Source organism: Cherax quadricarinatus, chromosome 28 (genome assembly GCF_038502225.1).
Source record: "Cherax quadricarinatus isolate ZL_2023a chromosome 28, ASM3850222v1, whole genome shotgun sequence".
NCBI lineage: Eukaryota > Metazoa > Arthropoda > Malacostraca > Decapoda > Parastacidae > Cherax > Cherax quadricarinatus.
The window spans coordinates 38,079,677-38,094,027 of record NC_091319.1 but is presented as its reverse complement, the minus strand read 5'-3'; the positions used below and the strand labels follow the sequence as shown (position 1 = coordinate 38,094,027).

General features: G+C 38.9%; 1 protein-coding gene across 1 annotated transcript in view; it reads left to right on the top strand.

Annotated features, from left to right (window-relative positions):
• Nucleotides 1–14,351, top strand: part of LOC128693114 (glutamate receptor ionotropic, kainate 2-like) — a 769,231-nt gene that overhangs the window by 232,676 nt on the left and 522,204 nt on the right. Inside the window, exons 2-3 of the mRNA XM_070089531.1 lie at nucleotides 2,254–2,409; nucleotides 5,826–6,010. Of these exons, the coding sequence (XP_069945632.1) occupies nucleotides 2,254–2,409; nucleotides 5,826–6,010 (341 nt within the window). The remainder of the gene's footprint in view (nucleotides 1–2,253; nucleotides 2,410–5,825; nucleotides 6,011–14,351) is intronic.

Genomic DNA, 14,351 nt, shown 5'->3' with positions numbered 1-14,351 from the left:
GACCAACTCCAAAATTATGTTTGTCCATACTTGTGATGCTTTAATTTCTGTGATGATTTTGCTAATTCCTCATTAAGCATTGAGTAGTTTAAATTAAAAAAAACATTGGATTAATTCTCGTTACTGATAAATAAAATGAGTTAATAAATATTTAAAATTCTCCTCAGCATTATTCAAATCCCATAATATTTGCAAGATCTAATCACTAAATATTTGCAGGATTTTTTTTCAGCATTGTTCTAATCACCAAATATTTGCAAGATCTAATCACTAAATATTTGCAAGATCTAATCACTAAATATTTGCAAGATCTAATCACTAAATATTTGCAAGATCTGATCACTAAATATTTGCAAGATCTATATTTGCAATCTCTCCTCAGCATTGTTCTAACCACTAAAATTTTTGCAAGCTCTCCTCAATATTGTTATAATTACTAAGAACATTGGATTGTTTCATTTAATTCCTATGTTGCTGTTTCTCTCTATAAAATACCCGCCCATGTTTCTATTTTTTCATAGTTACTGAAGTATAATTGATTTTTTCTACATATAACCAGACTTGTTTTAAAAAATTTTAACCTCTCAGTTATCTCTCTGTTCCTATCACACTTCAATATTCAATTCATTTTTTCTAGACTTAGGAAATATATGTTTACCATTTTTATTCCATTCAGGAATAAATTTAATCTTATTTTTATATGTTTTTTTGTTAAGAGTAAAATGACGCAGAAGCAAAATTGTTAACATTAAAGGGTTATGTGACTATTGATCAGGAGAGTGACTGTCTAGTGAGCAACATTTAACTGCAATATTTAGTTGCAACATTGGGTAATATCTTGCTAAGTACCTCAGTTACTCCCTTTTATATTTACATTCATCACCTGAAACTTATGTCAAGGAAACTTTACTATCAGTTCCGGCACTTACATCATATTTATGGACGTATTTACATCGGTAGATATGCTCCCAATCATAGATCAAAGAAGCTTATCAGAATTTATAAAAATAAATTACTGTCAGTGACATGTGTCAGTTTTGTCTGTCACGTTATCGCGGTCTTGAATGCAAGAATCATATCAAGAAACAAAAATGGAAGCAAACTCCCAACTCTGTTCATTTATACGACCACCATTTAATGCAGATTAAGATGAACACCATCTCAAGCCTCTTTTTACGCGCACTTATGATATGCAATAATTTTTAGCTGTTTCTCCGACTGAAATGATGGATAGAGCCCCAGGCTCCGCCTACAAAAGGATCTGCATTAAAACTATCCAGAAAATAAGCAACATCGGATATATTGTTTAGTAAGACATATTCTAAGCTCATTAGAGATTGAATTTAATTTTTCAAGGGAGTATTTTTACCAGGTTACACTCCTCATATACTATACCCGGCTATAATAATCCCAAAATTTCCCATAGAGAGAATAATATAAAAAACATCATCTTCCATCATAATATTAACTAGGAATGATATATTCTTCCTCCATAGACAAACTAAGTCACCTTGGTATGTGTCTTCAGTGGTAACAAGCGATATCTAGGAAAACATCGCAGTTATCCCTTAATATTTACATTTCATCAGTAAGATCGGCGTCAAATAATTTCTCATCCGCCAAGAATGAATACGTCATGAAAATATAATAATTTCTCACAGTTACAGTACGAACTGAACTAAAGAAGAATGAGAAAACACAGACTACGCATCATTAGTTATTCTGTTGTAATATTTATCAGCTATGGCATCTTGTTGCGATAATTATAAATAACAAAAGCTTCTCTCCGTCAGTCATGTAATAGATATCCTGAAAGTTTGATAGAAATTTGATAAAATGAATATTATGTCTCAGTTGCAGCAATTTTAAATGTATCCACTTACAATGTAGTATATATCACTTTTAGTGTTATTAGTATGGATGCCTTTATTGTGGAGACGTCTCGCCTTCGTGTCAGGCTTATTTAGTCATATACAGAGGAGAATAAAATGGAGACAGCAGGATTACTAGCGACGTAAAGATGTAATCAGTCCAAAAGCCTTGGATAAATAATTTTTGAGTTGGTCAGTCCCTCAGAATTAGTTTTATTAGTACATATATGTATTAGTATATTTATTATTAGTAGTAGCAGCAGTATTGGTAGTAGTATTTGTACTGTAGTAGTAGTAGTAACAGTAGTAACAGTAATAGTAATATTACAGTATTATTATACAAGTTATATAATTACAAGTGTGACTCGTGTTGTTATTGCAGGCGGACTTTTCGATTTAACGGATGAGAGACAACAGATCGCCTTCCGTTATGCCGTTGACGCTATCAACAGTGACAGGACGTTGCTGGCTCATGCTCGTCTCTCTGCGCAGATAGAAGAGATCCCTCCAAACGATTCCTTCCGAGGGTCAAGGAAAGGTAATTACAACAGTTGTGATATGTGGAACCTTACAATGGTTATGCAAAAGTACTATTATATTATTAGTCTCACAGTGTCGTGTTAGACCTGTTGAATGTGAGGGGCCATAACCACCTCTTTCTGAACCCTCAGGTTAGTCTGCCATATATATATATATATATATATATATATATATATATATATATATATATATATATATATATATATATATTGTATATATATATATATATATATAGTGTATATATATATATATATATATATATATATATATATATATATATATATATATATATATATATATATATTTATATATATATATATATATATATATATATATATATATATATATATATATATATATATATATATATATATATATATATATATATATATATCAACATATTTACTGTAGCATTATATCTAATTATTTAATAATTTCATCAAAAGAAGGAAGTACTGGTTAATAAATGGTTAACTTACCTTCTGTGACCATAGACATGGTAAGTGCTAGTCTCTGTTATTAAATAGCACTAATGGTACATCTCTTGCTACTCTCAAGCCACAACAGTATCAGAGAAGCATGTCTTTTAAGAAATATATACTCTAATATTTAGCTTATTTAATATATAAACATACTTAGAAATGGGTAAACCTTGTTACTTCTCATGTCAGAAGACACTCTAGCAAGTATACAATTCATTGGACCATCCATACAAAATGTAGCTTAGGGCCATGGTTACCATGCCTCATGGTCAACACCTCAGGTTTCTACTCTTTATAGTGACTCAACATACCACAGCAACTCTGGGGAGAAAATTTAGTGACACCAGACTACCTTCATACACCGCCTACCAACCATATATCCTGAAACACTAAGGCAACACTGGCCATTTTTTTCCCTGGCCAACAAGTGAGAGAAAGTCAGCCAGACATAGAGAACATAAACACTCTCTCCCTTGAAAACATAACAGCACCGCAGTGTGAAAATAAACTAATTTATTATTAATTTCTGTTTTTTTTTTCTCTCAATTAAATGATAATAATATTAGTTACTTAATATTTATATACAAAATTGTTGTTTAACACTATTTATATTTATTTATTAATAATATAAACATCACACAGGAGGATCTAAACTTTACATAGATCCGTGATAATTTATATATTTAGATGTTAATGAGACACCATTAACATTGCTCTCTGTTTCTTCTAGTTATGTGCTTTATAAACATTAATTATACTGACTACCCCTTTCACATTCTGCATTTCTGTGATGTACACTAAACACAACAAATCTGACATAACAGCACAATTCCCCTCTACAATAATTCAACCCACAATCTGTTATTAAATTGCTGACGCTTAGAAGTAGCTGCTTCACAAAATAACGTATTTTAATACGTAAACATTTCTCTTATTCTATTGGAAATCTATATCTAATATAAACATAATGTTTAAAACATTTAAATACAAAATCTCGAAAATGCTGAGGCATTAACGAAGCCAACAGAGTAATATTATTCTGCCTGGAACATGTCAGCAGCGAGTCTGACACATATCATACTTGTTCAACTTTAATGAGTTGAGAAATTATTTCGTCAGTAGAACGTGTCAGCAGCAAGTCACATTGATATATTGTAATTTATTTACGTGAAACTAATAAGAGACATTCAGAGTCTCATAAACCAATATTATTATGTCAGGAATCATATTTAAATATTGTACTCAGGATGTGAAACTCGAAATGAAGGTACAGATGACACGACAGTTGCTGATGGTATCGTAAATCTTACCAAAGGCAGAATTATCGAGCATGTACAGTAATTATCATATGAATGAACCCTGGCTATCAGTCGGTAGACCCGTAACTGTCTGCTGGAGGTCAGCAGTGACACCAATGTCTGCTGGAGCTCAACAATGACACCATTGAGTGCTGGAGCTCAAGAATGGCACCATTGTCTGCTGGAGCTCAACAATTGCACCATTGTCTGCAGGAGCTCAACAATGGCACCATTGTCTGCTGGAGCTCAACAATGGCACCATTGTCTGCTGGAGCTCAACAATGGCACCATTGTCTGCTGGAGCTCAACAATGGCACCATTGTCTGCAGGAGCTCAACAATGGCACCATTGTCTGCTGGAGCTCAACAATGGCACCATTGTCTGCGGGAGCTCAACAATGGCACCATTGTCTGCTGGAGCTCCACAATGGCACCATTGTCTGCTGGAGCTCAACAATGGCACCATTTTATTTTATACTTGTAATATCTTGTTCCTCTTCATATTTAAATTCCTCGAGTCTCAGGGGATACTATGATAATTTCTTCATTATCTCTAATTCATGATCACTGTCGGCTATTATTCCATTTATAGTTTTAATATTTACACAACAAATTCATGATCTCACTTGTAACTCATCACTACACATCAGAAACTATCTTAGTCTCATCACTACACATCAGAAACTATCTTAGTCTCATCACTACACATCAGACACTATCACAGTCTCATCACTACATATCAGTCACTATCTTAGTCTCATCACTACACATCAGTCACTATCTTAGTCTCATCACTACACATCAGTCACTATCTTAGTCTCATCACTACACATCAGTCACTATCTTAGTCTCATCACTACACATCAGTCACTATCTCATTCACATCACTACACATCAGTCACTATCTCATTCACATCACTACACATCAGTCACTATCTTAGTCTCATCACTACACAACAGTCACTCTCATTCACATCACTATACATCAGTCACTATCTCAGTCTCATCACTAGACATCAGTCACTATCTTAGTCTCATCACTACACATCAGTCACCATCTTAGTCACATCACTACACATCAGTCACTATCTTAGCCTCATCACCACACATCAGTCACTATCTTAGTCACATCGCTACACATCAGTCACTATCTTAGTCACATCACTACACATCAGTCACTATCTTAGTCTCATCACTACACATCAGTCACTATCTTAGTCACATCGCTACACATCAGTCACTATCTCAGTCTCATCACTACACATCAGTCACTATCTCAGTCTCATCACTACACATCAGTCACTATCTCAGTCTCATCACTACACATCAGTTACTATCTCAGTCTCATCACTACACAACAGTCACTATCTTAGTCTCATCACTACGCATCAGTCACTATCTCAGTCACGTCACTACACATCAGTCACTATCTGTCACGTCACTACACATCAGTCACTATCTCAGTCACGTCACTACACATCAGTCACTATCCCAGTCCCATCACTCACAAACTACTATCACTAATTCACCATTTTCTTTACTCTGCAGTAAATTATTCACAATCTTCACTGTCTTCGCCCATCCTTCCTCCCCACAAATACACTCACTGACAACCACTTTCTGTCTTCTGTGCAGTGTGTTCACTGCTCAAGTCTGGAGTTGCTGCTATCTTCGGTCCTCAGTCCGGGCAGACGTCTGACCACATCCAGTCTATCTGCGATGCTCTGGAGATTCCTCACATAGAGAGCCGATGGGATTTCAGGCTTACCAGAGATGCCTATTCCGTTAATCTGTATCCCCACCCATCCACTCTTGCCAAGGTAAAGTTCCTTTAGGTATGTTTTCTGGTGTCAGATTGACGTATTCCATGATCAAAAATTCTTTATTTTACAAAGCATGACAGTGATGTTCTCCAACTTAATTACTGAGAGCGCCCATGGCTTACGGTAAGTTGTTTGAACAATTTACCGTATTAAATGGATTTTCAAATGAACAATGTATGTTTATATGTTTCCTACAACACTATATATATATAGGTACCTTCCATTATTTCATTATGTAATGGAAAACTTTAACCAACCATTCATGGGCTGCATCTCCATCTTCAAACATTAAAAAAATCTTAGTCCTATTCCCTTTCTCTCCTTTGTTCACTTTCATTCTATGTAGATGTTCACCAAAGTTTTTTTTACTCTTGTAAGCTAACAAAACTTCTACCTCCCAGCTTAACCTTCCATTTGATCGCCTATAGTCAACAACGTTCAACAATATTGGTAATATTGGTAATGGTGATCCTAACGCATTTCATTATTGGAAATGCTGTTCCCTTGGACATAAATATGAAAAATGGATACGTTCAGCCGCCACCATAAAACAAAAGCATTGTGAATAACAGTTTAGTTGCTGAGAGGCTACGAAAAGATTAGATGATTCAATTCTAGGGGAATATTTTTTAGATTCAAGGAGGATAACGCCGTAGAGATTTTGAGAGATGACATCGGGAATACTGAACCATCGTGATTCCAAGTACAGGTTCTCTAATTCAACTGACTAATAAAGTAATTGAATTCTGTTGTCGCTTAGAAAGTATTGAACAGTGCTATTATGACTGATCTGCCTGGCATATTTATGGTGGACATCCAACAAGCTTGTGTAAGCGTGATGGACAGGAGTGGAGGGAAGGAGTATTGCCATGATTTGACACACTGTTGAAGTGTGAGTGATGTAACATGCTTGAAGGGCTTAAGACAAACGGGTAACAAGACTTGAGTCCTGGAGGCTAGAGGTATTATGCCTTCATTCTGAAACAGAGGTTGGAATGTTGCAGTTTGAAATGTCATGTGAGCACGCTTCTGAGAAGACACTGGTTGAACGAATGATGGTGAAAGTGTTTCTTTCTTTCCGGCGGCGCTACCTCCGTAGGAGACGCCCGGTACATATATATATGTATTGTAAACAATCGCAGATGGGCGATCTTAGCTATGCAAGACAAGCCACAGGGGTGGAAATCTTTAGCTCAAGTACTTTCACACTTCTCAGTGCGTCATCAGGAGCTGTGCAATGTTGGAAGAGAGCAACTGTAGATGAATGGTTTAGAGAACAGACAAGTTGATAAATTAGACACATGGGTGTCTTTAATGAGGAAACGTTTCGCCACACAGTGGCTTCATCAGTCCATACAAAGGAGAACGGTGAAGAACAGGAGAAGTTTGAGGTAATCAATCCCTCAGCCTTGAGTCGATGTGGTCAATCCATCAATCTTGAAAAGAATACAGCATATTTGCGAAGAAGTAGCTTATATACTGTAGGCAGGAGAGGTACAGTGGTATCACATTTCTCCAATGTGTAAGTAGGTCAAGCTCAAGTGTTAGGCAAGAGAAAATACGTTTCTCGTTTCTTCTTTGTCCGTTTAAATGTCCTGGTGTATTCGAATGGTCTATCGAGGTACTCAGAAGTATCTTCTTCCTAAATATTGTCTACTATTCTATTCAGTGTCGATTTATATGCCTGGGTTGGGAATCTTCTATGTCTTTCCGATAATATTTCTATGATCTAAATTTCTAATTTCTACGAACAGCCTTTAACTTCTTCTTATGTTATCTCGTAATCTTATGTGCTTGTCACTGTATGGTGCATTAACAGCTACACGTGTTATATAACCATCACAACTGACGTGGTAAGAAGTTTTGGTGCGCAGAAACTGGACGGGCGTCACCAGTCCATCAACCCACCTGGCATAATGAACAATCCTGTGATTTTGTATAACATTGTTGTTTAAGATTGTGTACAATGGATTCTACTAAACAGTTATCGAGCTTGTATAACCCATAATAGGAGTTAAATACTGTATTCCTTTCATGTTTCAAGATGGAAGATTTGAGTATGTTTCTTTCCATGGCAAAACTGTTTGGTGGTATAATCTGTGCAGCATCCCACCCCGGTGGGTGATTACATGCACTAACCTGGTTAAATATAGCATTCGAGTCCTGCCCTGTCTTGACTGAGTATTTATGTTGGCTTATTCTGGTTTCCAGAAATTTGCTTGTTTGACCAAAATATGAGAGAGAACACTGAGTACATGGTAGCTGTTATTTTGAACAAAACTGAATATTTAGAGAGAATGAACCATTTATTGAGTGATAATGAAACGTATGAACCACTCATTAAAAACGCCACTGACCAAGTCAACAACCATTTTAATAAACACCTTAAATGTTATTGAAGGGGAATGCCACCTAAGAAATAAGCTCTGATGTGAAAGTCCCACTCAAATCCAACCCCGACCACTCATGTACTTATCCAACCTAAATTTGAAACTACCCAAAGTCCCAGCCTCAATAACCCAACTAGGTAGACTGTTCCACTCATCAACTACCCTATTTCCAAACCAATACTTTCCTATGTCCTTTCTAAATCTAAACTTATCTAATTTAAATCCATTACTGCGGGTTCTCTCTTGGAGAGACATCCTCAAGACCTTATTAATATCCCCTTTATTAATACCTATCTTCCACTTATACACTTCGATCAGGTCTCCCCTCATTCTTCGTCTAACAAGTGAATGTAACTTAAGAGTCTTCAATCTTTCTTCATAAGGAAGATTTCTAATGCTATGTATTAATTTAGTCATCCTACGCTGAATGTTTTCTAACGAATTTATGTCCATTCTGTAATATGGAGACCAGAACTGAGCTGCATAATCTAGGAGAGGCCTTACTAATGATGTATAAAGCTGCAGTATGACCTCTGGACTTCTTTTGCTTACACTTCTTGATATAAATCCCAGTAATCTATTTGCCTTATTACGTACGTTTAGGCATTGCTGTCTTGGTTTAAGGTTGCTGCTCACCATAACCCCCAAGTCCTTTTCGCAATCTGTATGGCTAAGTTCTACATCATTTAACTTATAATTACTAGGGTTATGGGCACTCCCAAGCTTCAGAACCTTGCATTTATCTATATTGAACTGCATCTGCCACTTTTCTGACCAAGAATAGAGTTTGTTTAAATCCTCCTGAAGTTCCATAACATCTACGTTTGAATCAATTATCCTACCTATCTTTGTGTCATCGGCGAATTTGCTCATATCACTAGTAATTCCCTCATCAAGATCATTGATATATATTATAAACAACAACGGGCCCAAGACTGATCCCTGTGGAACGCCACTTGTTACAGATCCCCACTCGGATTTAACCCCATTTATGGACACTCTCTGCTTCCTGTCAGTGAGCCATGACTCGATCCACGAGAGCACTTTTCCCCCAATGCCATGAGCTGCCACTTTCTTTAACAGTCTATGGTGCGGAACTCTATCAAAAGCCTTACTAAAATCTAAGTAAATAATATCAAATTCTTTATCGTGGTCAACAGCCTCAAAAGCTTTACTGAAGAAAGTTAATAAATTAGTTAGACAAGACCGGCCTCTTGTGAATCCATGCTGAGTATCATTAATCAAGCTATGCTTATCGAGATGGTTTCTTATAATCTGTGCTATAGTTGACTCTAGTAATTTGCCGACAATTGAGGTGAGGCTTATTGGGCGGTAATTTGACGGTAACGACTTGTCCCCTGTTTTAAAAATAGAAATTACATTAGCCATCTTCCACATATCAGACACTACACCTGTTTGAAGAGATAAATTAAAAATATTAGTTAATGGTTCACAGAGTTCCATTTTGCATTCCTTAAGAACCCTTGAAAAAAACCTCATCAGGACCCGGCGACTTATTTTGCTTCAGTCTGTCTATCTGCTTCACAACCATTTCACTAGTGACTGTGATGTTACATAATTTATCTTCTTCTAGCCCACTATAAAAATTAATTACTGGAATATTGTTAGTGTCTTCCTGTGTAAAATCTGAGAGAAAATAATTATTAAAAATCGAGCACATTTCATTCTCTTTGTCAGTAAGGTGCCCATAGTTATTTTTAAGAGGACCTATCTTATCTCTAACTTTTGTTCTATAGACCTGGAAAAAACTTTTTGGGTTAGTTTTAGAATCCCTAGCAACTTTAATTTCATAGTCCCTTTTAGCTTTTCTTATCCCCTTTTTAATGTCCCTCTTAATGTCAATATACTGATTCATAAGATGAGCCTCACCTCTTTTGATACGCCTATAAATTCCTTTCTTATGTCCTAGTAGATATTTGAGCCTATTATTCATCTATTTTGTGTCATTTCTATTTGATCTAATTTCTTTATATGGGATAAACGTTCTTTGAGCAGCATGTATAGTGTTCAGAAAACTGTCATATTGATTTCTCACTTCGTTACCCCAGTCAACAGATGATAAGTGTTCTCTAAGCCCATAGTAATCTGCTAAGCGAAAATCTGGGACTGTTACTGAGTTATCGCTACTATCGTACTTCCATTCACTGCTAAATGTAATTGATTTGTGGTCGCTAGCACCCAGTTCCTCGGAAATTACTAAATTATTAAAAAGGGATTCATTGTTTGCCATAACTAAGTCAAGCAGGTTATTTCCCCTTGTAGGTTCTGTCACAAACTGCTTCAAAAAACAATCCTGAACTACTTCTAAGAAGTCGTATGATTCTAAATTCCCAGTCAAGAAATTCCAATCAATATGACTAAAGTTAAAGTCTCCTAGAATTACTACATTATCGTGCCTTGTGGCCTTAACAATTTCCTCCCATAGTAGTCTCCCTTGGTCCCTAGATAAGTTTAGGGGACGGTATATCACTCCTAAAATCATTTTTTCATGCCCCTCTGAAAATTCTATCCAAACAGACTCTGTATGTGTTACTTCAGACTTAATACCCGTTTTTATGCAACAGTTCAAGAGATCTCGGACATACAATGCCACCCCACCCCCCTTCCCGATACTTCTATCTACTTGGAACAATTTAAAACCCTGAATATGACATTCCGCAGGCATGTCCCGACTTTTTGAATTAAACCACGTCTCAGTTAAGGCAAATACATCAATGTTACCTGCACTAGCAACTAATCTCAACTCGTCCATCTTTTTCCTAGCACTACGGCAATTAGCATAATAAACATTGAAAGACTCTCCTTTCTCTTTACCCTTCATGCTCATTTCTGTTTTTCTACTAAACCTATTACTGTCCTTATCACCCAAAGTCCCTGGCTTTTCAATATATACCTCGTTCTGCTTATTACTAGTTCCCCTAAAACTCGTAATATTACTACACTGGGACTTCACTGTTTTCCTGCCAAAACCCATACCACTAACTATTCCTAGTTTAAAGTCCTAACTGCTCCCTCCACTGCAGTTGCCAGTGCTACCACCCCAGACCTAGATAAGTGGACCCCATCCCTGGCATACATGTCATTTCTGCCATAGAAGAGGTCCCAGTTGTCAATGAATGTTACTGCATTTTCCTTACAGTATTTGTCCTGCCAGCAATTGACACCAATTGCCCTGGACAACCATTCATTTCCAACTCCTCTCCTTGGCAAAATACCACATATGACAGGGTTCCCACCCTTACTCCTAATTATTTCTATTGCTGACCTATACCTGCTAATCAGGTCTTCACTCCTACATCTGCCAACATCGTTGCCTCCAGCACTGAGACAGATAATAGGATTGCTCCCATTACCTCTCATGATGTCATCCAGACGGCTAACAATATCCTCCATCCCAGCCCCAGGAAAGCAAACTCTCTGTCTCCTACTCCTGTCCTTCAAGCAGAACGCCCTATCCATATACCTAACTTGGCTATCCCCAACAACAACAATATTCTTACCTTCCTTGGTGTCGTTCGTCGTGATGTTCCAAGTAGTCGACTCACATTCGTCGGGTAGCACTGAGAATGTATTAGACGTTTCCACAACAGTTTCCACGGCAGTCTCTTTCTTCTTCATCGTTTCTATCTTTCCATTCGTCTTCTTGATCGTCAACTTCGTTCCCTGCTGTCTAGCCACTGACCAGTTTCACTTCTTGACCTGAGGACTCAAAACAGGAGGACTACTACGAATCTTCTTGTTTTCCTCGGTCAGTCGCCGAATCTCCAACTTCGCTATTCTCAATTCTTCCTTAAGCTGTTGATAAAGTTGCTCGATGGAGGGCATCTTGCTTCAATTCGTAGAGAGTGCGCAAACAGGTCTTCACAGAGCTAAGTACACGTCAACACTGGGGAAGTGGAAGGAAGGATCATGTGCTGGGATGCCTGAAGGAAGTTTTTCCTTGAAAATGACATTGAGGCATCCCATTCCTTCCTATGTTTTACTAGAAGACTTCAGGACTCAAGTCATGGTGACCTACGCGGGGCAACGACGTACCTGTCGCTTATGTGGTGCCTATGATCACATTGCTGCACTGTGTGTTAAACAACAGGGTACACAGGCGGATGAGCAACATAAGGAGGCATCAGAGGACCTTGCGGCATTGAATTTGGCACGACCTGAGTCGATTTCCTTGAACAAGGCTTGGAGTGTGGAGGTCGAGGAGGCCTTGAGGGAGGAAGAGTGTGTAACTCTTCCGAGAAAGTCATGCATTGCCTGGCAGGCACCGGAGACCAGAGATGTGGTGTCGCTTGGTGAGGGCAGGGCCGTGGAGGCTACCATTGATTCAGTCCTCCACGACCTGTTAGGAACCCCAGGAGAGGTCACAGTTGAGGGGCTTGTGGGTGGCCTGGATACTGCTGGGTTTCCAGGTGGTGAGAGGGGGGGAGGCATGTCAGAGACCCAGGTTGAGGCTGGGTTGCAAATTGGCGCTGTGGTGGCGGAAGTGCACGAGGATGGCTTCCGGGTGGAGGTGGGGAGAAAGGCTCGAGTGTTACGGAAGAGAGTGACAGTGCTCTCGGATGTGGACGATGTGCTCACTCCGGCACAGCGTTCGGGCAAAAAGGTTTGGGCTGGTGTGGTTCTGCATGAACCTGGGGTTGTCCAGGGGCAAGGGGCATGTGAAAGAAGATCACAGAATGGTGATAGAAGATCAAGGGCGTATAAAGGGGAAGGGGGATAAAGGTGTTGCAGTACGTAAAGGAAAACCTCCATTGACAAATTCAAAAGTCTCTTTATAAATATTAATGGTCTGAGAAATTATAGGAAGTGTGTATGGTTTCATGAGCTTCTCATTAGGTATGGTGTAGAAGTAGTGTTTGTGCAAGAGCACAACCACAAGCTGGGTTGTATGTTGATTGAGGGGTATACTGTACATGCGGCACACTCAACGAGATTGAAAGGAGGAGTGGCTATCTTGGTGAGGGAGGCTAGCCCATTTACTGTACATCATTGTGAGGAGGGGGGAGGGGAGGGTTATAAGAGTGGATGGGACGTGGGGAAGGGATAAGATGTCTTTTATGTGTGTTTATGGTCCGGCGGAGGGGGACAGTCGAGTGAAGAATGAGTTCGTATGTAAAGTGTTGGTGTATCACTTAAGGTCGCTTCCAGCATTAGTTGTGGTGGGAGGGGACTGGAATTGCATCATACACCACAGGGATGTGGAACCTAGGGGAGCAGGATATTGTTCTGGCATTCTGAGGGACCTGTTAACCAGGGCGGGGTTGATGAATGTGGAGGGGGGGCGGCGTCGGAGGTGGAGCGCACCTTTGTGAGGCAGGGTTATGCTGCATGGCTGGACAGGATATACGTGACAAGGAAAGCAGTGGTGCGGAGTGTAAGGGTTTTGGATGTCTTTTTTTCTGATCATAGAGGTGTTTTGGTGGATTTGCGATGGGAGGGTCGGCCGAACAGGTATAAGAGTTATTGTAAATTGAATGTTCGGTTGCTTCAAGATGTTGAGGGGAGGGTCCTATTTGCACAATGGTGGAAAGGCTTATGGGAGGGGATGGAAGTCAATAGGGATGTGTTGAGATGGTGGGATGTGACGGCGAAGACGAGGATTCGAGAGTTCTATGTACGACAGGGACAGCACGAGAATCAGTTGGCTTATGGGCTTATTAGGTATCTTGAGGGGCAGTTAAGGGAGTATTATGAGAGAGGAAGGGGGATGATGGGAGCCCCAGTGGCTGACATAGAAAGAGTGAAGGAACACCTAATGGAAGTGCAAAATGAGAGGTTTGATGCGGCAAAGGTTTTAAGGGGGTTGGAGGAGGTCATATGGGGTGAGAGACCATAGGCGTGTGTCCTGCGAGGGCAGGGGCGCCGGCGCATTGCAATGGAAATGGTGGGTTTGAGAGTTCTTGAGGACATCGAGGGGTATAAGGAGG